A 21,279-nucleotide genomic window follows, 5' to 3' on the forward strand; every position below is an offset into this window, starting at 1 on the left:
ACCTCTACATGCTTTGTAAGTGGGGAAACCTGCAAAACCGGCAGTGTATCAAATACTTGTTCTCCCCACTGTATACGATATATATCAGCCCCCGACACTTCCCCACCCCCTCCTCACCAGAATGGTGGTGACGATCAACGTCCGATTGGCCATAGAATCTGTCACGTTGTTGCTCTTCTCCTGGTTGGTCTCAGTCAGGTTCAAACCGGTGTAGGAGTTCCAAACTGCAATCTGAAAGTAAAGGCAAACATTTCTTTTCTCACAGTCAATGGGGAAGACAACGTCCCTCGTGCGGACCTTGAGCTGCTCCGTGGAGTTACGCGCATCAATATTTTAAACAGCTTTGCATTGCCAATGTCAAAGTGTTTTCAGATGGGGTTTTTTCTCAATATACAGTCATCCATATATCTGCACACTTTTCACTAAGATGTTTGATCTAGTGGCATCCAGTAGAAAGTTACAACCTTGTCTGGACACTACAATATAGTGTCGTAGACCACTGGGGGACCCATTTAACAGCTGGTGGTTTAAGAAAAGTCAACCTACATACCTGAATTATTCACCACATAGATTCTGCATTGAACTTGATATTTTTGTCAGAATCTGTGTTTCTTTCTCCTACACTGTTAGAAACAAGTCTGTCAGAATAGTCCAGACTACCACAGATTCACAGATTCGACTTCTTTAACCCACTTTCACCCTGTAAATCCTTTGAACGGCTGAAGCATCCCACAGGATGTGTTGACGGGAGCTGCTGTAAATATACCATTTGACTAATCCCACGCAGTTGAACAAAGACAGCTGGTTACCCACTAAGTTATCCCCAACAGACTGTGGTTGGAGATAGAAACTAACACTGATGGTGTAGCCTATTCTAGAGTGATTATTTTATTTGTTTTCAATTTACATGACACTTTAAATCTTTACAATATTGAAGACTGTGAGAAATCCGTTAAACATCTGACAGTGGTTGTGCTTATAGCTTATGCAAATACAACCAATAAATTACACATCCAGCCCAAAATTTGAAGTTTAAAAAGAATTGCTTGTTCTTCAAAAAAATGTCTGGGACAGCATTTTTAAGTCACAGCTCCTTGCTGCATGTTTACATTGGTTGTAACTGCTGCATTATAAAACAATGGGAATGTGGATGGTTTAATATATTACTTTTTAGGGGTTTGGTTGTAGGCTATGACCACGGGGTTGAATCCCAGAGTTTTTTCAGCAAAAAACTCTAAGCTTCCAAACTTCCTTCCCTATAAAACATTAAAAAAATGATACATTCATGTGTGTGAGGGAAAGTGATTGAGGGTTATATAATTTACTGTGTGAAGGAAAGTGAGTGAAGATTATGTAATTTACTGTGTGAGAGAAAGTGAGTGAGGGTTTTGTTGTTTACTGTGTGAGAGAAAGTGACTGAGGGTTTTGTCATTTACTGTGTGAGGGAAAGTGAGTGAGGGTTTTGTTGTTTACTGTGTGAGGGAAAGTGAGTGAGGGTTTTGTTGTTTACTGTGTGAGAGAAAGTGACTGAGGGTTTTGTCATTTACTGTGTGAGGGAAAGTGAGTGAGGGTTTTGTTGTTTTCTGTGTGAGGGAAAGACAGCCACATCGTAATCAGCTTTCTGATTCCACCCCACTGCTTTTATGAAGTTGTTCTTGCCGTGGCTGTTAGATGAAGAAATCACACTAGGTTTATGGTTCAATATGACCAAATTAAGATTTGAGCTTGAGTTGTGCAGTGAATGAGGGGAAAAAGAATGAGAGAGAGACAAAAAGCCAGAGAAAGATAAAATGAAAGAGAGAAAAATAGATCAACTTCACTTTAAGTCCCATGAAACCTTGAAATGTTATCTTCCCTGCCAGAGCCCAACAACAATAAATGGCGGTCCTAAAAAACAAACAAAACCAGGATGGGTTTCTCTCCTTTCTGAAGGCTAACAGAGATTTCCCTCACTGATACCGTTGGTGACCTAACTAGAAACATGCAATGAAGTGAGCCCTCAAAAAAGACTGCTTTGCTTCACGTGTCCTCATTCACAGTGGTTTCACCTATACTGAACCTCTTTTACCCTGAGATATCAACCTCAATAAGACAGTGTACGTAAGTATGTGACAGACACAGTTATGCTACGTTAGGCCACACCACAAGGTCCAACTGAAATGTGTGATATGTCTTCGTCTTAGGGATATGCAACAAGGTTTCCTATGTTCCCAATTACATTTACAATTAGGTTTATGTTTAGGTAAGGGTAAGGGTTAGGAATAAAAACATATTTTTGCCTCTGCTCAGATTCAAACTTGCATCAAGTGCAGTCCAGGTCAGTGGTCGTTCTGTCCAACCATAATAAACGTACTCACCACTGCCCCATTGTAATGTAACAAATCATGTGAATTTGGCTGTCACAAATATACATGTACACTCATATTGAAAGCTTGCCTGCTCATATTAATACAAATAAAACCTGCCAGCTCATACTGAAAGCTTGCTAGCTAATATGCATCCTATCCAAACCGCCATCTGGTTTGCGTGGTTCTAGCTAGCAGAATGCTAATACCACATCAAGCATGGTTTGGAACATAGATAACCGGGCCAGCAATGACGCTAACCCTAGTTATCAAGCAAGTGAAAAAGGAGTGAAAAAGCCCTGTGTCCCTGTGCAGCAGCTTAACATGTTGTTTAACCATTGCCATGTTCTGTAGTTTACTTTTAAACAACCTAGTGCCCACAGAGCTATTCGCTCCAAGCTTAGATCATTCATTAATAGGCCCTTAAAACAACCATGACAAACACTCATATACAGTCAGACATAAAAAAGAAACATAATAGAACCATCACAATCACTCACATACAGCATGACATAAAACACCATATAATCACTGCAGACACCCATATATAGCGTGACATATACCACCATAGCTGATAGGCAGACAAATAGAGATATATACATGGATAGATAGATAAACAGAGGCTTGTAGGTCATACTTGTATGTTATACATAACGTTGGATAAGGAGAAATATTCAAGGTCATTTTTGGATAATGTTCAGGTAATGGGTGGTGAATAAGGAGGAAACACACCAGGTGTCAGGACCGGGTGAAAGAACAGTCAATCGGGTGAGAGGACAGTCAACTGGGTGAGAGGACAGTCAACTGGGTGAGAGGACAGTCAACTGGGTGTCAGGACAGTCAATCGGGTGAAAGGACAGTCAATCGGGTGAAAGGACAGTCAAGAGAGTGAGAGAATAATCAGGCAAGCGTTAAATAGAAAAAGGTGTTGTTATTAAGGGGTACCACAGAGAGGGCTAAAGTCAAAACACTAGGCTAAAGATTATGGGAGGAATAAAGGCAAGTTCTGAACACAAACCTTGCTCCACCTTTTAGTGAGGCGACTGGACCCTTCAACAAAGCCCTTGTGAGAATAAGGAGAAGGAGGAGTGGAGAATAAAGGGAGAAGGAGAGAAGAATAAATGCAGAAGGAGGAGTGGAGAATAAAGGCAGAAGAAGGAGAGGAGAAGACAAGAAGTCAGCAGAGACAGAGTTTGAAAAATAGTCTCTCCATGGTCAGCTGGCACAGAGACTGATGAGGAAATAACTTCCTGCTGACAGGGTGGTCATCTCAATGCCGAGCAGTCCAAGTGCTTCACTGCATCTCATGCCTTCATCAGTACGTTTACATGATCCTTATTGCGTATTCAGGGTTAGTCTCCACACATCCTGTACTCACCCTCGCCGTGCCATCTTCCTTCAGACTGATGATGTCCAGGTTAAAGTCTCTCCTCAGACCGTCAGTCTTATTAAGAACTATATGACCTGTCAGACCATCCCACTGGGCCTGCAGAGAATAGAGAGGATGTTGTGTGTGTGTGTGTGTGTGTGTGTGTCAGAGAGTGTGGGGAGGGAGACAGGGGAAAAGAAAAATGTCAGTTTGCACACAAATAAGATTCAGCTTCCACATTGAATCCTCGCAAATTGGTGGGGAGCTGCCATGCTGAGCGAAAAGTATGGGGGGAGGGAATGGGAGGGGAAGAGGGAGTGGGAGAGGTAATAGAAAAGGGAGTGGGAGAGAGAATGGGAGAGGGAATGGGAGAGTTAATAGAAAAGGGAGTGGGAGAGGGAATGGGAGAGGGATTTGGAGAGTTAATAGAAAAGGGAGTGGTAGAGGGAATGGGAGAGGGAGTGGGAGAGTTGTCTGGTTGTCAAGGCATCTGACCATTTTGTACATGAGCAAAACAGTAAAAATGTATTGATCTCAGATCATTGCTGAAAATTAGGTCAAATAAGGGTGAAAGGAGAAAGGAAGAGAGAGGAGAGGGGGTCAGACAGATCAAGGAGAGAGGGAGAGAGAGATAGGAGAAGGTGGGTGAGGAGGTGGGAGAGCGACAGAGGAGAGGGAGAGGTATGTTGAGGGAAAAGACAAGAGGCTTTATCTGGTCTCGTTAAAGCAAACGTTCTCTGTGTCTACTGTGGATGTAGAGACCAGATGACAGGTGTTAGGAGAGGGGGAGGAATCATTTTATGAAGCTATAATTCTGGAGACATCTGACAGATGCAGAAGAGAGGAGGAGAAAGATAAGAAGGGAGGAGGGGGGAGCAGGAGAGCTTAGGAGAGAGAGAAGCAGATAGAACAACAACAAAACAATTGGAGAGGAGAGGGGAAAGTCAAAGCATTGTCGTTGGGTGGAGTTGAGGACCATCTGTTCATAGTCTAATGAGGAACCAGAATTTATACTAATAGTTTTACATTCCATTACATCTATAGAGACAAAAATTAACATGCGATAATGAGCAGGAAAGTCTGGAATGAATGAAACGAAAGCTATCTGTTAGAGGGAAGAGTCCCCGGTTAACAAAATTAACCTGACAGGAATAGTCAGTCCTGCACAACTACAACCATCAACACTGTTGTCCTGCACAACTACAACCATCAACACTGTTGTCCTTCACATCTACAACCATCAACACTGTTGTCCAGCACATCTACAACCATCAACACTGTTGTCCTTCACACGGTTGCTGCACTTAGTGGACATGCAGACTATGCTTGCGCATGACGAAATGATGCGATCAGCCAAAAAACACCGAAATTGAGAATTTGGTTGCAAAAATAAATTTCATGGAAATATTTATGGTCGACAGTGCCTTGCAATTGTTGCCACAAGACGAGGCAACACAACCAATTTGTTCGATCATTTAAGGCGGCACCACAAGTCTTCGTATGATGAGTGCAAAGCATCTCAATGCCGTCCAAAGCAAAAATCTATTCCGGATGCCTTTGCCAGTATTACACCATACGAGAAAGTTTCCAAACGGCAGAGAGAAATCACAGATTCAAAAACATTTCACGTCGCCAAAGACATGGTACCCATTAACACGGTAACCAAAGGTTTTGAAAATATTATGCGGTCGCTTGACAAGCGGTATGTAATGCCATCACGCAACTATTTTTCTCAAATTTCCATCCCAGAGCTGTATGAGAAATGCAAGGCACAAGTTGAAACAGAGCTGTCACAAGTGGAATATTATACAGCAATAACAGACTTGTGGTCCAGCCGGACAACGGAGCCCTACATAAGTCTGACCGTGCACTTTATTAATGAGGTCTTCCACCTGAAAAGTCACTGTTTGCAAACTGTATTTTCCCAGAGGACCATACAAGTGAGAACATCACAACAGGGATGAGAGAAGCTTTAGCTGATTGGGGCCTAGACGAGAGTCGTCTAGTCTGTATTACAACAGACAATGCCACGAACATGGTGAAGGCTGCACTTGAACAAGTGCACCAGATTGCAGTGCTTTGGCCACAGACTGCATCTTGCAGTTGCTAAGTTATGCCCAATTGCGCATTCTATTTTACTACTGTTGCAATTGCTATACTATTACTGTTACATATTATTACCTAGCAACAATTTTCATGAGTTTCATACATTTTTATTGTAGAGGATGGGGCTGGGGAAGAATGAAGGATGCATACTTTCAGGTTGATAGCCAAAGCTCTTTCTGAAGACATCCTGTATTTTTTCATATCACAATATATATTGCAGAAAAACAAAATATCGCAATGTCAGTTATTTCCAATATCGGGCAACCCTAATCAACATTGTTATTTGGTACATCTACCACCATCTACACTGTTGTCCTCCACATCTAGAACCATCAACACTTTTATCTTGTACATCTACAACAATCAAAACTGTTATTCTTCACATCTACAACCGTCAACGCTGTTATATTGTACGTCTGCAACCATCAACACTGTTGTCCTACATATATACACAAACCATCAACACTGTTGTCCTACATATATACACAAACCATCAACACTGTTGTCCTACATATATACACAAACCATCAACACTATTGTCCAGCACATCTACAACCATCAACACTGTTGCCCTGCACATCTACATCCATCAACACTGTTGTCCTGCACATCTACATCCATCAACACTGTTGTCCTGCATATCTACAACCATCAACCCTGTTGTCCTCCACATCTCCAACCTTCACCACTGTTGTCCTTCACATCTACAACCATCAACACTGTTGCCCTGCACATCTACATCCATCAACACTGTTGTCCAGCACATCTACAACCATCAACACTGTTGTCCTGCACAACTACAACCATCAACACTGTTGTCCTGCACAACTACAACCATCAACACTATTGTCCAGCACATCTACAACCATCAACACTGTTGCCCTGCACATCTACATCCATCAACACTGTTGTCCTTTACATCTAAAACCATCAACACTGTTGTCCTGCACAACTACAACCATCAACACTATTGTCCAGCACAACTACAACCATCAACACTATTGTCCAGCACATCTACAACCATCAACACTGTTGCCCTGCACATCTACATCCATCAACACTGTTGTCCTTTACATCTACAACCATCAACACTGTTGTCCTGCACATCTACAACCATCAACACCGTTGCCCTGCACATCTACAACCATCAACACTGTTGTCCAGCACATCAACTCCAAAATAATTCCAGCATCAATAGAAAATCATTGCCCTTCACAGTCATGCATACTGCCAAACCCCAACTCTCTGCACTGACTTGTTTTTTCAGAATAACTTGTTCATTTTAATTGTTTGTTTGACCTACTGGCCACAATTAACTCCACAGTAGAATGAATACACATTCATCTGGTTCAATGGTGTGCTCTGACCAAACACTGGCTACTACCAGCAACAAAGAAAAAAAACATAAAAAGAGGATGATTGATTGCATGGTGGAAGAAAAAATCTAATTAATTGATTATTGAATGTTATCTGAGGACACAGCTTAGGAACGAAAGACAAGCTACATAACTAGTCTCTGGTCAACACTTGTGAGCTTGAGAACAAATCATCTGGGGATGTTGCTGTAGGTTGACTAAAGCCAGACCACAATACATGGTGAGGGGAGTTTATTTAATGTCAATGTTTTAATTACATGTGTCAACACAAATAACATAAAAATGAAATGTTAAAGATATATTAGTGATTAAATTAGGCCGTTTCTAAGGACCTGGGCAGAGGGTTTATCTACAGTTCCCTGGTTGGATGCAGGTCTCTGTGGGTAACATTAGCTAGATGGTGTTGTTGTTGATGATGATGTTTAGGTTGATTTGTAGTTGACGTCCTGGCCCTGCTGGTCTAATCAGGACTAGAATGTTCCAGAAATCCTGTGGCATTTACATACATGCAGGGAAACACACAGATTTTGTGTGTTTTCTAACACCGCTTCTACTGCCTCTAAACATACAGTTCAGGCTAAAGTGACAGATAAAGCCCCTGAGGCAAATGTCTTTCCCTGAGTCTACTCCCTGAGTCTACTCCCTGGGTCTACTCTCTGAGTCTACTCCCCGAGTCTACTCCCCGAGTCTACTCCCCGAGTCTACTCCCCGAGTCTACTCCCCGGGTCTACTCCCCGGGTCTACTCCCCGGGTTTACTCCCCGGTTCTACTCCCCGGGTCTACTCCCTGGTTCTACTCCCTGGTTCTACTCCCTGAGAAGAGAGCAAACATTCAGAAGAAAGAGAGAGGTAGAGAGAGAGAAGAAAGGGACTGAGGAGAGAGAGGGACGAGAACGGCCCATGGAGGGCTGGCCACAGATGAAGGGATTGAGTTATGACATTCTCCATTGCTCAATCTCTTCCTCTCTCCCACCCTCTTGAAACCACCCTCCCACCCTCTCTCCCGCCCCCTCTCCATCCCTCCCTCTTCATGCCAGGCAAAGCGTATCCAGTGGATTTAAGTCTTAAGAGATCATAGCACTCCTTGTGCATCAAAGGACTCATTTCAGAGCCGGGCGAGCAGGCAGGGAATAGATGTATTTTTAACTCATAAATACATATTTGTCAGGGGGTTGGGGTGGTAAATGGCTGAGATAGTTCCTCTGCGCTCTGTCTGTGACACTTAGCAGAGCGCAGGCTTGACAGGTTTCTGAGAAGTGTTTTTCATACAAAAGCAAAAGCTTGACAGGAGCACAAAAAGAAAAATGTGACTAGTATTTTGCCCAGGTTTCTTGACTTTCGAAGGGTCTGTGCCTCTTTTTGAATAAGCACATGAAGTGACAGGCTTTGTGTATTCGCTGTAATCCTGCTGACAACACTTATAGATCAGCAACATGCAACCCTAAGAAACAATGCAACACGCAAAATGCCCCCTTCAGTCCCAGTGGCTATGGTGGATGTGCAACCAGATCAGTGTGAATTACAAGATTCAAACTAGTTAATTGACTCACCAGTTCCATATTATATGGTCCACAGTTCCCCGAATCACCTGTTTTTAATGATACCATTTGTAGTTGGCTGAATAAACAGTTCATAATTACATGGTTCATGATTAACCAAATGACCTCTTATCTGGTTCACTGACTCAGTGGTGATTTTACTGAACATATACTGATTCAGGTTGGCAGCAGGAAGAGACAGTGATTCAGGTTGGCAGCAGGAAGAGACAGTGATTCAGGTTGGCAGCAGGAAGAGACAGTGATTCAGGTTGGCAGCAGGAAGAGACAGTGATTCAGGTTGGCAGCAGGAAGAGACAGTGATTCAGGTTGGCAGCAGGAAGAGACAGAGATTCAAGGGTTCGAGGTTCAGTCTCACCCCGGCCACGTGACTCACCTCTTTGAACAGGTTCATGAAGCGCGGTCCGAAGCGCCAGGGTTTGTGCCGGTGACACTGCAGCGAGCTGACCGTCATCTGAGTGGCTCGCTGGGAGGCCACGGCAACCATGAACACTGCATCATACATCAAAGCCGCCTCCGTCTGGGGACCAAGGAGGAAGAGGAGGAGGAGGGAGATGATGAGGGAGATTAGAAAGAGGAAGAGGAAGAGGAGGAAGGTGGGAAGAGGAAGAAGAAGAGGAGGAAGAGAATGAGGAAAATGATTAAAAAACAGGTGTTAAAAACAAATCTTTGGGCTTCTGTGGTGCATCTATGATGCCATTTGAAACCATGTGTGCACAAAAGGTTAGCTTGTGTGTGAGTGCATATGTGTGTATGTGTATGTGTGTGTGTGTGTGTGTGTGTGTGTGTGGGAGTTCCAACCGTCATAACTCCATCCATTAACCCCATCTCTTTTTTAGGTGGAGCCTGTAGTCTCTCCATAGACCACTTCTCCATGGTGGAGGCTACATAGGGGTCATCTATATTCAACAGCCTGAACCCTGTCATATTAACACCACTGTAACGATACGGCTCCAGGTCCAGTGCAAACAGATCCTAGAGAGCGATGAGAGACAGGAGAGAGGGGAGAGAGGAGAAAGAGAGAAGACAGAGGATGAGAAAAAGGAAAAAGGAAAGAGAGGAGAGACAGGAGAGGATCGAGAGAAACAGGAGAGATATAGGAGAGGAAAGAGACAGGAGAGGAGAGACAGGAGAGAGGAGAGACAGGAGAGAGGAGAGAGAGGAAATAAAGGAGAGAAGAGAGACAGGAGAGAGGAGAAAGAGAGAAGACAGAGGATAAGAGAAAAAGTAAAAAGGAGAGAGAGGAGAGACAGGAGAGGACCGAGAGAAACAGGAGAGAGGAGAGATATAGGAGAGGAAAGAGACAGGAGAGGAGAGAGAGAGACAGAAGAGAGACAGGAGAGAGAAGAGATAAAGGAGACAAGAGAGAGACAAAAGCATTGGAGCGAGTAGAGACAGAGGAGAGAGAGGAGAGAGAGGAGAGAGAGAAGAGACAGAAGACAGAAGAGAGGGGCAAATGGGGGAGGGGATAATGGGGAGAGGGAGGGAGAGTAAGAAGTAGAAGGATGGGAGATAAAAGGAAAAGAAAAGGAGAGGAAGAGGTAGGAGGATGGGAGATAAAGGAAAAGGAGAGGAAGAGACAAACAGTATAGATTACCTGTAAGGAAATAGAGATTTGTGTCCGACCAAAAGTAAAGTATGGGCCCAAACACATTTTCCCTTCAATTAAATTCATGAAATTGCAGATTCAGAGCTTATTAATCAATACTGCAAAAAGGAAGTTAAGCTGCTAAAAAGGTGATGAGTGATTCATGACTGTATAAACTCACCAACGTGGTGAAGAAGAAATGGTAGTACTCTGTCATCATCCCCATGGACGAGAGCTGGAGAGAAAGGATGAGAATAAGGAAACCCATAAGTAGTTGGATTTAAATGGACTCCTACTGCGCAAGGTTTCTCATTATAAAACATTATCAATCATATTTTAGAGAACTGCAGAGAAATAAAAAGGTCTCCAGATTTCCTCTCCATGGGATCTAGTGTTGTGCGTGTGTGTGTGCGTGTGTGTGTGTGTGTGTGTGTATGTATGTGTGTGTGTGTTTGTGCAGACGTTTGTGTGTTTGCAGTGTGTAGGACTATAGAGATAGCAGAACCATTTAATTAAATATCCGCAGAGTAAGGCATAATTATAACCATTAACCATTTCCATAAATGAAACCCACAACTCAATAAGATAGTTCAGATGAAGTTCATTACTCTCTGTTTACAGTAGTATACTGTATTAAGAACCCCATGTTTCCTTTAGTGTGCTGCATAAAGTACTCTCTGTTTAGTGCAGTGGTCTATATAGAGTACTCTGTTTACTGGTGTGTAGTGTAGAAAGTACTCTCTATTTACTGCAGTGGGCTGTGTAAAGTACTCCCTGTTTACTGTAATGGTCTATATGAAGTACTCTCTGTTAACTGTAGTGATCCATATAAAGTACTCTCTGTTTACTGTAGTGTAGTGTATAAAGTACTCTCTGTTTACTGTAGTGTAGTGTATAAAGTACTCTCTGTTTACTGTAGTGTAGTGTATAAAGTACTCTCTGTTTACTGTAGTGTAGTGTATAAAGTACTCTCTGTTTACTGTAGTGTAGTGTATAAAGTACTCTCTTGCCTCATTTCCACTGGTGCCAAACACTGGTGTTTTACCCTAAAGTCCAGATTTTCTTCTGTCTCCTTTGACACGGGCCAGTCAGCCACTAGGCCGGGGCGGAGTGGCCCGGCTCTCACTTGGTGCCAAGCCCTGGAATTTAGGACTTAGGGCGGGGTTTGCGGGTTGATGTGTTACGTGCTGTGAAAACGCAGCGTGTTGTGCTATTTGAATAGAAATGTGTATCATTTGCTTTAGGCTTCTCATAAAGGTTTTCATCCGATCTAACAAACTGATCCCAGATAAAATAAAGAAAATGAAGCAACAGTACCGGGAAACAAAGACTCACAATGGAAAGAGTTGGAACGCCTGAAGGAGGTCATTTTGATTCAATAGAAAAACATAGTGCTGAGACTGAGACGTAGCCTGCAGAACCTATAACAACACAAAATTACCTCAGAATTCTGCCAAATCCTGCCATTAGAGGTAAATCGTTTTGACAAAATACTTAAACTAAATGAATACATCGGCTTACAGTTGCATTGTCACGAGTGTAGGTGGAGAAGGAGCCGGTCGTGGGAGTTTGAGGAAGAAGTTCAAACGCTGTATTATAAACAAAATGAGCATGGCGTTATTGTTGATTTTATTTTACTACCAGAAACATATGCCTTTTATTTTTTGTAACTGGAAAGCCAAATTGCGTAGATAGTTTACTCTTCCCTCCCCACCTGAGCCCCTCCCTTAAGTCCTCGGTACCAAATGTATATTCGAAACAGGAAAGTCTAGAGCCAACATTAACATAAATCACCGGTGTAGCCCTGGTACCGGGGTAAAGAACCAGTGGAAATGCGGCATCTGTTTACTGTAGTCTAGTTTATATTTATAGTATTCTAGGTTTTATGTAATGTAATATGGGGCAAGTAAATGGTTGAGTATGTCTCCTTCAGTACAGCTGGGTCAGGAGTCAGGGTTAGGGGTCAGAACCTGGTTAAGGATGTTTTCTTCAGTGCAGTTGGGTCAGGGTTAGGGGTCAGAACCTGGTTAAGGATGTTTTCTTCAGTGCAGTTGGGTCAGGGTTAGGGGTATGTACCTGGTTAAGGATGTTTTCTTCAGTGCAGTTGAGTCAGGGTTAGGGGTCAGTACCTGGTTAAGGATGTTTTCTTCAGTGCAGTTGGGTCAGGGTTAGGGGTCAGTACCTGGTTAAGGATGTTTTCTTCAGTGCAGTTGGGTCAGGGTTAGGGGTCAGAACCTGGTTAAGGATGTTTTCTTCAGTGCAGTTGGGTCAGGGTTAGGGGTCAGTACCTGGTTAAGGATGTTTTCTTCAGTGCAGTTGGGTCAGGGTTAGGGGTCAGTACCTGGTTAAGGATGTTTTCTTCAGTGCAGTTGGGTCAGGGTTAGGGGTCAGTACCTGGTTGAGTATCTCTGCAGCAGTCCGGTAGGAACAGTCAAAAAGGATGTAGAACTCTTTGTCCCTCTTCATCTCCTTCAGTAATGGCCTGGCCTCCACCTCTCCTGGGGGGAGCTGCCGTATCCTGATTTTCAGGTTTAACTTAGACGGAGCCTTGATCAACTCCTGCATCCGCATCAAACCTAGAACACAGTAACATGTTCAACATCAGACCTAGAACACGGTAACAACATGTTTAACATCAGACCTAGAATACGGTAACAACACATTCAGCATCAGACCTAGAATACAGTAACAACACATTCAGCATCAGACCTAGAACACGGTAACAACACGTTCAACGTCAGACCTAGAATACGGTAACAACATGTTCAACATCAGACCTAGAATACGGTAACAACACATTCAGCATCAGACCTAGAACACGGTAACAACATGTTTAACATCAGACCTAGAATACGGTAACAACATGTTCAACATCAGACCTAGAATACGGTAACAACACATTCAGCATCAGACCTACAGTGACATAATAGGAAATATGGATCATGGCCGTGGGAAGATGTCTTTATCAGGGGGTACTGACAGTTGTCGATTGTGTGGGTATTAAAGAGATCTGAAATTGGATGGATGAAATAAGCCCATCGGCTGTATTGCCGTGTGTCACACTTATGAACCGATGGATGACACACTCCAGTAGGGCGGTGCATCTCGCTGACAGACAAACGACAAGCGTAGCAAACTATAAGGAAGACGTTGGGAATCTCATCAGGGCCAGGATGGGTGGGGCTACATCACCCTTACTTCCTGCGTTTATGAATATTGTGGTGTAATTATCAACACTAGGACTGAACATTAGTCTCAGAACCGCAGGACGACATTGTATATTATCTATTAGCATTCCAGTGTTGTAGCGTTAGACTGGGAAACAGATGTTTTATTGGAGTCTGTACTGGAGTTTTCGAAAACCTTTTATCCTTAATGGTTCTCCAGACACATGGTTTTGGTGCTGTCTGACAGGAACTGTAGCCTTTTGTGTGGGCAGAGCATACGTGTGTTTCCAATATACACCAGACAGCTGGAAATCCACGAACGGTGGCAAGATAACTCAAACAACCTTCGGAGGAGTTGGAGGAAAGTCCAAGTTTCCCACACATGACCCAAATGGATCCATGTTTCCTAAGAAGTGCTCTACTGCACGGCGCTGTGCTGCGCTGTGTGGTGCTGTGCTGCGCTGTGCTGCGCTGTGTGGTGCTGTGCTGCGCTGTGTGGTGCTGTGCTGCGCCATGTGCTGTGCTGTGTGATGCAGTGCGTTGCTGCGCTGCGCGGTGCTGTGCTGTGTGGTGTGGTGCTGTGCTGCGCTGTGTGGTGCTGTGCTGCGCTGTGTGGTGCTGTGCAGTACTGTGTGGTGCTGTGCTGCGCGATGTGGTGCTGTGCAGTACTGTGTGGTGCTGTGCTGTGTGATGCAGTGCGTTGCTGCACTGCGCGGTGCTGTGCTGTGTGGTGTTGTGCTGCGCGGTGTGGTGCTTTGTGCTGTGCTGCGCAGTGTGGTGCTGTGCTGTGCTGCGCGGTGTGGTGCTGTGCTGTGCTGCGCGGTGTGGTGCTGTGCTGTGCGGTGCTGTGCTGTGTGGTGCTTTGCAGTACTGTGTGGTGCTGTGCGGAGCTGTGCTGTGCGGCACTGTGCAATGCTGTGCGGTACTGTTCTGTGTGGTGCTGTGCGGTACTGTGTGGTGCTGTGCAGTACAGTGTGGTGCTGTGCTGTGCGGGGCTTTGTGGTGGTGTGCTGTGTGTTGTTGTGCTGTGTGGTGCTGTGCAGTACTGTGTGGTGCTGTGCTGCACTGTGTGGTGCTGTGCTGCACGGTGTGTTGCGCACTGTGTGGTGCTGTGCTGCACGGTGTGTTGCGCACAGGTGCTTTGTTGTGCTGTGTGGTGTTGTGCTGCGCGGTGTGGTGCTATGTGCTGTGCTGCGCTGTGTGGTGCTGTGCCGTGCGGTGCTGTGCGATGCTGTGCTGTGCGGTACTGTGCGGTATTGTGTGGTGCTGTGCGGTACTGTGTGGTGCTGTGCGGTACAGTGTGGTGCTATGCTGTACGGTGCTGTGTGGTGGTGAGCTATGTGTTGTTGTGCTGTGTGGTGCTGTGCAGTACTGTGTGGTGCTATGCTGTACGGTGCTGTGTGGTGGTGAGCTGTGTGTTGTTGTGCTGTGTGGTGCTGTGCAGTAGTGTGGTGCTGTGCGGTACTGTGCTGTGTGGTACAGTGTGGTGCAATGCTGTGCTGTGTGTTGTTGTGCTGTGTGGTGCAGTGTGGGGCTGTGCGGTGCTGTGTGGTGGTGTGCTGTGCGGTGCTGTGTGGTGGTGTGCTGTGTGTTGTTGTGCTGTGTGGTGCAGTGTGGGGCTGTGTGCTGCTGTGTGGTGGTGTGCTGTGTGTTGTTGTGCTGTGTGGTGCTGTGTGCTGCTGTGTGGTGGTGTGCAGTGTGGTGCTGTGCTCTCTGTTGTGGGGAACAGGGTACCTTTGGACTGGTAGGACTAGCATCCGTGTTTCCGCTCCACAATCCAACACACAACAATATCAACAAGCACTGACTCTTACTGAGGTCATCATACTGCTGTGAGGATGGGAGAATGAATGGAAAATGAGAGAGGAGGAGAGAGGGAGGGAGAATTAAAACCCAACAACAGAGTGCTAGTGAATCAGACTGTTGTTGGTTCAGAATAGGGAACCAAATGAAAGTCTGTTGGACGCCACTCAAAGACCAGATGGTGAAGACTGCGTGACCTCTGCTACTGACACACACACACACACACACACATAGAGACACACACACACACACACACACAGTTCATGACCTGATGACTATAAATAATAAACCCAGCTGCTTTGTACATACAATATAAACATTGACATATAATATGGACATTGACATACAATATGAGCATGGACATACAATATAAAAAACCAGTGTATGACATAACACTATTCATTTGTCCTATCTGTGTAAATGTAGAGGACCAAAGAAGTCAAATCACCATACACATTATGGTTGAACTCCTTTTATAGGGACATATATACTCTTATAAATGTTATGCTATTTTAGAGGACAATGTACTCTTTTACAGAAGGATAAACTCTTTTAGAGGATTGATGTACTCTTACAGCGCCTGAAGAAATTAAGAGATTACTGCTCCTTTTTCTTTCCTTTCCAAAAAGTTTAAAAGGAAGGTTTTGAGTGTGGAACAGAAGGGTTAAAATTAAGAGACCACTACAAATTGAACGCTTCTGTTCCTCACTCAAAACTTTCCTTTTCAACTTTTTTTTCGCTCTCTCTTTCTCTCTACTCTACTCTACCCAACTCCCTTTCTTTCTCTTTTTGCCCCCTCCCTCCCATTCTTCCATTTTTCTCTCTCCTCCCTCTCAATTCTTTTGTTCTCTCTGTTTATCTCTTCTTCTCAATTCAATTCAAAAGGCTTCATTGGACATGTTTTCCTTGCCAATGCAAGTGAAATAAATAAAAGTAAAAGAAAGAAAACAAAGTAACAAAACAATTTTATCAAACATTATTTCAATTATTTCTATTTCTTTCTCTACCTCCCTATTTTCTGTGTTCTTTTCTTACACTTCCTCTCAAGCGATGTACATTTTGTTTTCAGCAAGCATAGTGTGTCTTGCGATAATGTGAAATACAAAACAGCATAAACAAAACAACATTACACAGTTTTGTATTCCACAGCATTCCACAGAGTGGTCTCCATCTTAGCACTCTGAGGAGAAACGGTGAGTCCCTTGGTGCCAGACACCTGTTTCACACTGACTGACCTTTCAAAGCTAAATACAAGTAAATAAGAGAGAGGGACAAGCAACATCATCAATCAGCCGTGACATTTCTGCTACAGACCCCATCATCCCTGGGCTAGACAGAAAACCCACAAACTGCGTGTGACTGTATATAACATAATGTATTCAGATCTGGACAGTGGACCGGATGCAGCTTGAAGACACAACACCCCAAGGCCTGTCACAGATTGAATAGTGTGTGTGTTGTGTATGTGTGTGTGTGTGTGTGTATGTATGTGTGTGTGTGTGTGTGTTGCCGTAACACCCCAAGGCCTGTCACAGATTGAGATCTCTGTATAACAGTGGGATGGTGTCGAGCATGATGGGAAAACAGGCAAGACATGGAAATGGGAAACCACTCTGTATCGGAAACCATGAACCCAAGCAAACACTGAATCTCTGCTTGAAGACTGGATGTTATTGCGTGTTTGTGTGTGTTTGTGTGTGTTTGTGTGTGTTCCTGTATTCTTACCTGTGCTGTCTTCATACACCACAGTCAGACTCTTCCACTTGAAAAAGGTAACTATGTCCAGGATGGCCCGGGAGATGGCAGTGTATTCTGGGTACAGGTTGATGTAGAAGATGTCTCGGTTGTCCACCGACGGATGTTTCCATCGGGTCTGGATGTGGGGCACCTTGTTTGGGACGTTCAGGTTCATGTTGATGGACGGTCATGGCCCCGTTGTGATGTGCGACATCATGTTGTGGCGATGGTGTGTGATGTTATGTTATGTGGTGATAGTGTGTGATTTGATGTTGTGATGTGGTGATCGTGTGTGACGTGACGTTGAAATGTGGTGAATAGTTTGTGATGTTATGCTGGGATGTGGTGATAGTGTGCTATTATGCTGTTATGTTGTGGTAGCGTGTGATCTAATGTGGTTACGGTGTGTGATGTTATGTTGTGATAGAGTGCAATGTTACATTGTGATAGTTTGCAATGTTATTTTGTGTTAGTGTGCAATGATAGGTTGCGTTGTGGTGATCTGTGGTGTGCAATAGTATGCTGTGATAGAGTGTGAGGTTATGATAGTTGTGGTGATTGTGTGTGATGTTATGTTATGATAGTTTGTGGTTTTATGTTGTGATAGAGTGCAATGTTGTGCTGTGATAGTGGACAGCGTTATGTTGTGATAGTGTGCAATGTTATGTTGTGTGGTGGTAGTGCACAACATTATGCTGTGATAGAGAGTGATGTTATATTGTGAGTGTGAGATGTGATAGTGTGCAATGTTATGTTGTGATAGAATGCGATGTTATGTTGTGATAGAATGTGATGTTACATTGTGTTGTGGTGATTGGGTGTTCTCTTACCTCCAAGGCATTACAGATGGACTGGACTGCACTGACTGATGAGCTGTGGGAGGGGCCAAACACTGCTGCTACTCCTAAAGCGAGCTGGTCACACACTGTGGAGAGAATATAAGTACTGGTCACACACTGTGGACAATATAAGTACTGGTCACACACTGTGGACAATATAAGTACTGGTCACACACTGTGGACAATATAAGTACTGGTCACACAATGTGGACAATATAAGTACTGGTCACACACTGTGGACAATATAAGTACTGGTCACACACTGTGGACAATATAAGTACTGGTCACACACTGTGGAGAATATAAGTATGAAGCAAATTATTGAATGGTTGACAGCTAGCAGAATGCCTCAAAGCTGTGAAACAACTTATCCCATCATCCTCAGTCTCACCTCTCCTGGAGGCCTCGAAGCTGTCGAAGAGGTTGATTCTCTGGATGTCGTAGGTCAGGGTCGTGTTGGGCATCAGGGTCCTGTTCCTGTTGATGTTGGTCACTGCAAACTTAAAAGCCAGCTCCTCCACACTCACCAACTCACTCTCACGAGTCTCAAAGATCCCACCTGGGGGAGACGGGGGAGACGGGGGAGAGGGGACACAGTGAAGTAAGCATATCAACGGAGCTTCACCAGCAATAAATGAATGCAAACAAAACCATAATTGTACTTGTAGGTAATTAAATAAATAAATTAAACAAAGGGAAGACGAGAACTCTGAAGCAGATAAAGGTGAAAGAAACAAAAGACTCGATAAAAAAAGAAAAAAAGAAAAGAAGAACAGCACTAGGGAGGGTGAGAATAATAAAAAGTCAATCATCTAACAGAAAGAATGTCATTATTTATTTCTCAGAATTTGGGAGAAAATGTGGAAACAAAACATTGCCTTCAAATTTAATTGAATGAATAATGGTTTATGAAAAATCTATGTGAGGTTCCCAAACTGCGCCCTATTCCCTACACAGTGGTCTACTTTTGAGAGTAAAACAGTAGTGCACTACACAGGGGTTAGGAAGCCATTTGGGAGGCTGAGGGGGGACGTCAAATGCCTGGCTTTGTGTGTATTTCTGTTGTTGAGGAAAACAACTTCAGTTGAAGAACAACAAACTGGACCGAGACTCTGGGAACGATCGTTGGAAAGGAATATTCCCTTACTTTGCCTCCTCCATACATTGTTAATACCCAACCATGATTAAATGCACCACCATATTATCCAATTGTATCAAGCTCATTGAAACAGATGCACCTTCATTGAGTATTAATTTATTTCATTTGGGATAAACAGTGGGGAGATAATGAGAAATCACACAAAAAATGACACACGCACACACGCAAACTGACGTTCATGACTAGACTTCATGTAGGCGTGACATTTGGACGTGTTTGATCCATGGAATATAAACAAGAAAAGGTTTCCACATTAGCAGTGGATGAGCTTTGAGTTTCACTGTGTTAATGCTTGTAGAAACCTACATGCACACAACATTAAAGATCCAATCAATGAATTACTTATTCAATATGTGTTTTACACACAGTTTCCACCACAAACATTGGCACTTGGTAAATATGAACAAAACGGGCGGTGAAATAAAGTATAATATTCTCTTGGCTGTTTGTCCTCTTGGTCTTTTTTTCAAAAAATATTCACAATCTAACCTTTAATTGAAGTAAAATTATTTTAAAAAAGAGAAATAAAATAAATAAATATTTTTGTCTCCAAAACATGTGCCTCAATTATTGTCACGCCCAGAAATTCTTAAGAGTAAAATCTAACTGATGTATATTCCCATTCATATTTGATGTTTTTGAGATCTCCTGGGCGATTAGGAAAACTTAAGTGGTAAGCCATGACTTCCAGTCTTACTGGGGTATAAATATGAGGTGACACACAGGCCAAATTTCCATTGTCTTCCATTATTATGGGAAAGACCCGAGAATACAGTAATGATGTGTGACAAAATGTTGTTGAGCTGCACAAATCAGGAAATGGTTGAAAATGCCCATTTCCACCATCAGGGCAATATTGTCAGATGAGACTAAAATAGACCTTTTTAGAAACAAACACCAGAGGTGGGTTTGGTGTAGCCATGCATAAAAACATCTCATCTCCACTGTGAAGTATGGTGGTGGATCTTAAATGTTGTGTGGTGGTTTTCTTTCAAAGGCACTCAATGTCTTGTTAGGATACATGGCATTATGGACTCCTTCAATTACCAAGTGATATTGAACATGAACCTGACTGCCTCTGCCAGGAGACTCAAACTAGGTTGAACCTTACAGCAGGACAAGGATCACAAGCAAACCTCAAAATCTATACAAAAATGAGTCTCTGACTACAGAATCAAAGTTTCGCACTCCCAATCCCTTGACCTAAACCCCATAGAAAACCTGTGGGGTGAGCTGAAGAGGAGAGTCCACAAACGTGGACCATGGAATCAGAATGATCTGGAGAGATCCTGTATGGAGGACAGGTTTCAGATCCCTTGCCATATGTTCTCCAACCTCGTTACGCATTATAGAAGACTCGGAGCTGTTATGTTTGCAAAGAAAGGTTGCACAAGGTATTAAATGAAGGGGTGCAAATCTTGTGTTTAATATATATATATAATTACTTATCAAATCTGGACTGATCACCTTCCTCATGATCATTGATGCCCCACGATGTGAGATCTTGCATGGAGCCCCAGACTGAGGGAGATTGACCGTCATCTTGAACTTCTTCCATTTTCTAATCATTGCACCAACAGTTGTTGCCTTCTCACCAAGCTGCTTGCCTATTGTCATGTAGCCCATCCCAGCCTTGTGCAGATCTACAATTTTATCCCTGATGTCCTTACACAGCTCTCTGGTCATGGCCATTGTTGGGAGGTTGGAGTCTGTTTGATTGAGTGTGTGGACAGGTGTTTTTTACACAGGTAACAAGTTCAAACAGGTGCAGTTAATACAGGTAATGAGTGGAGAACAGGAGGGCTTCTTAAAGAAAAACTAACAGGTCTGTGAAAGCCTGAATTCTTACTGGTTGGTTGGTGATCAAATACTTATGTCATGCAATAAAATGCTAACTAATTATTTAAAAATCATACAATGTGATTTTCTGGATTTTTGTTTTAGATTCCGTCTCTAAGTGTACCTATGATAAAAATGACAGACCTCTACATGCTTTGTAAGTAGGAAAACCTGCAAAATCGGCAGTGTATCAAATACTTGTTCTCCCAACTGTATATGTTAGCTAATATGTATCTGAGTGTGATGCTAGGTTTCATGTGACGATTCTGTGGTTTTGTCAATAGAGTGTGGGTCATGAAGGGTGTTAACAGTTTTAAGGAAATGTAGAACACATTAAGAAGATGTGTGTTAGCAGTTGTGAAACAGTTTAAAGCCTACGGTATTACATCTGTTGAG

The 21,279-nt window shown here is 43.4% G+C and overlaps 1 protein-coding gene across 3 annotated transcripts in view; it reads right to left on the reverse strand.

The window, feature by feature from the left end:
• grik1a (glutamate receptor, ionotropic, kainate 1a) overlaps positions 1-21,279 on the reverse strand; it is a 50,841-nt gene that overhangs the window by 24,153 nt on the left and 5,409 nt on the right. For 2 of the 3 annotated variants that reach the window (XM_010897242.3, XM_020048571.2), the window contains exons 2-11: positions 18,277-18,444; positions 17,877-17,971; positions 17,035-17,197; positions 12,734-12,915; positions 10,521-10,574; positions 9,553-9,726; positions 9,128-9,271; positions 3,724-3,831; positions 3,364-3,408; positions 118-231 (exon numbers count right to left, since the gene is read on the reverse strand). In XM_010897242.3, the coding sequence (XP_010895544.1) occupies positions 118-231; positions 3,364-3,408; positions 3,724-3,831; positions 9,128-9,271; positions 9,553-9,726; positions 10,521-10,574; positions 12,734-12,915; positions 17,035-17,197; positions 17,877-17,971; positions 18,277-18,444 (1,247 nt within the window). The remainder of the gene's footprint in view (positions 1-117; positions 232-3,363; positions 3,409-3,723; positions 3,832-9,127; positions 9,272-9,552; positions 9,727-10,520; positions 10,575-12,733; positions 12,916-17,034; positions 17,198-17,876; positions 17,972-18,276; positions 18,445-21,279) is intronic. The other variant, XM_010897244.3, reaches the window with a different exon arrangement.

Source organism: Esox lucius, chromosome 7, assembly GCF_011004845.1.
Source record: "Esox lucius isolate fEsoLuc1 chromosome 7, fEsoLuc1.pri, whole genome shotgun sequence".
Taxonomy (NCBI): domain Eukaryota; kingdom Metazoa; phylum Chordata; class Actinopteri; order Esociformes; family Esocidae; genus Esox; species Esox lucius.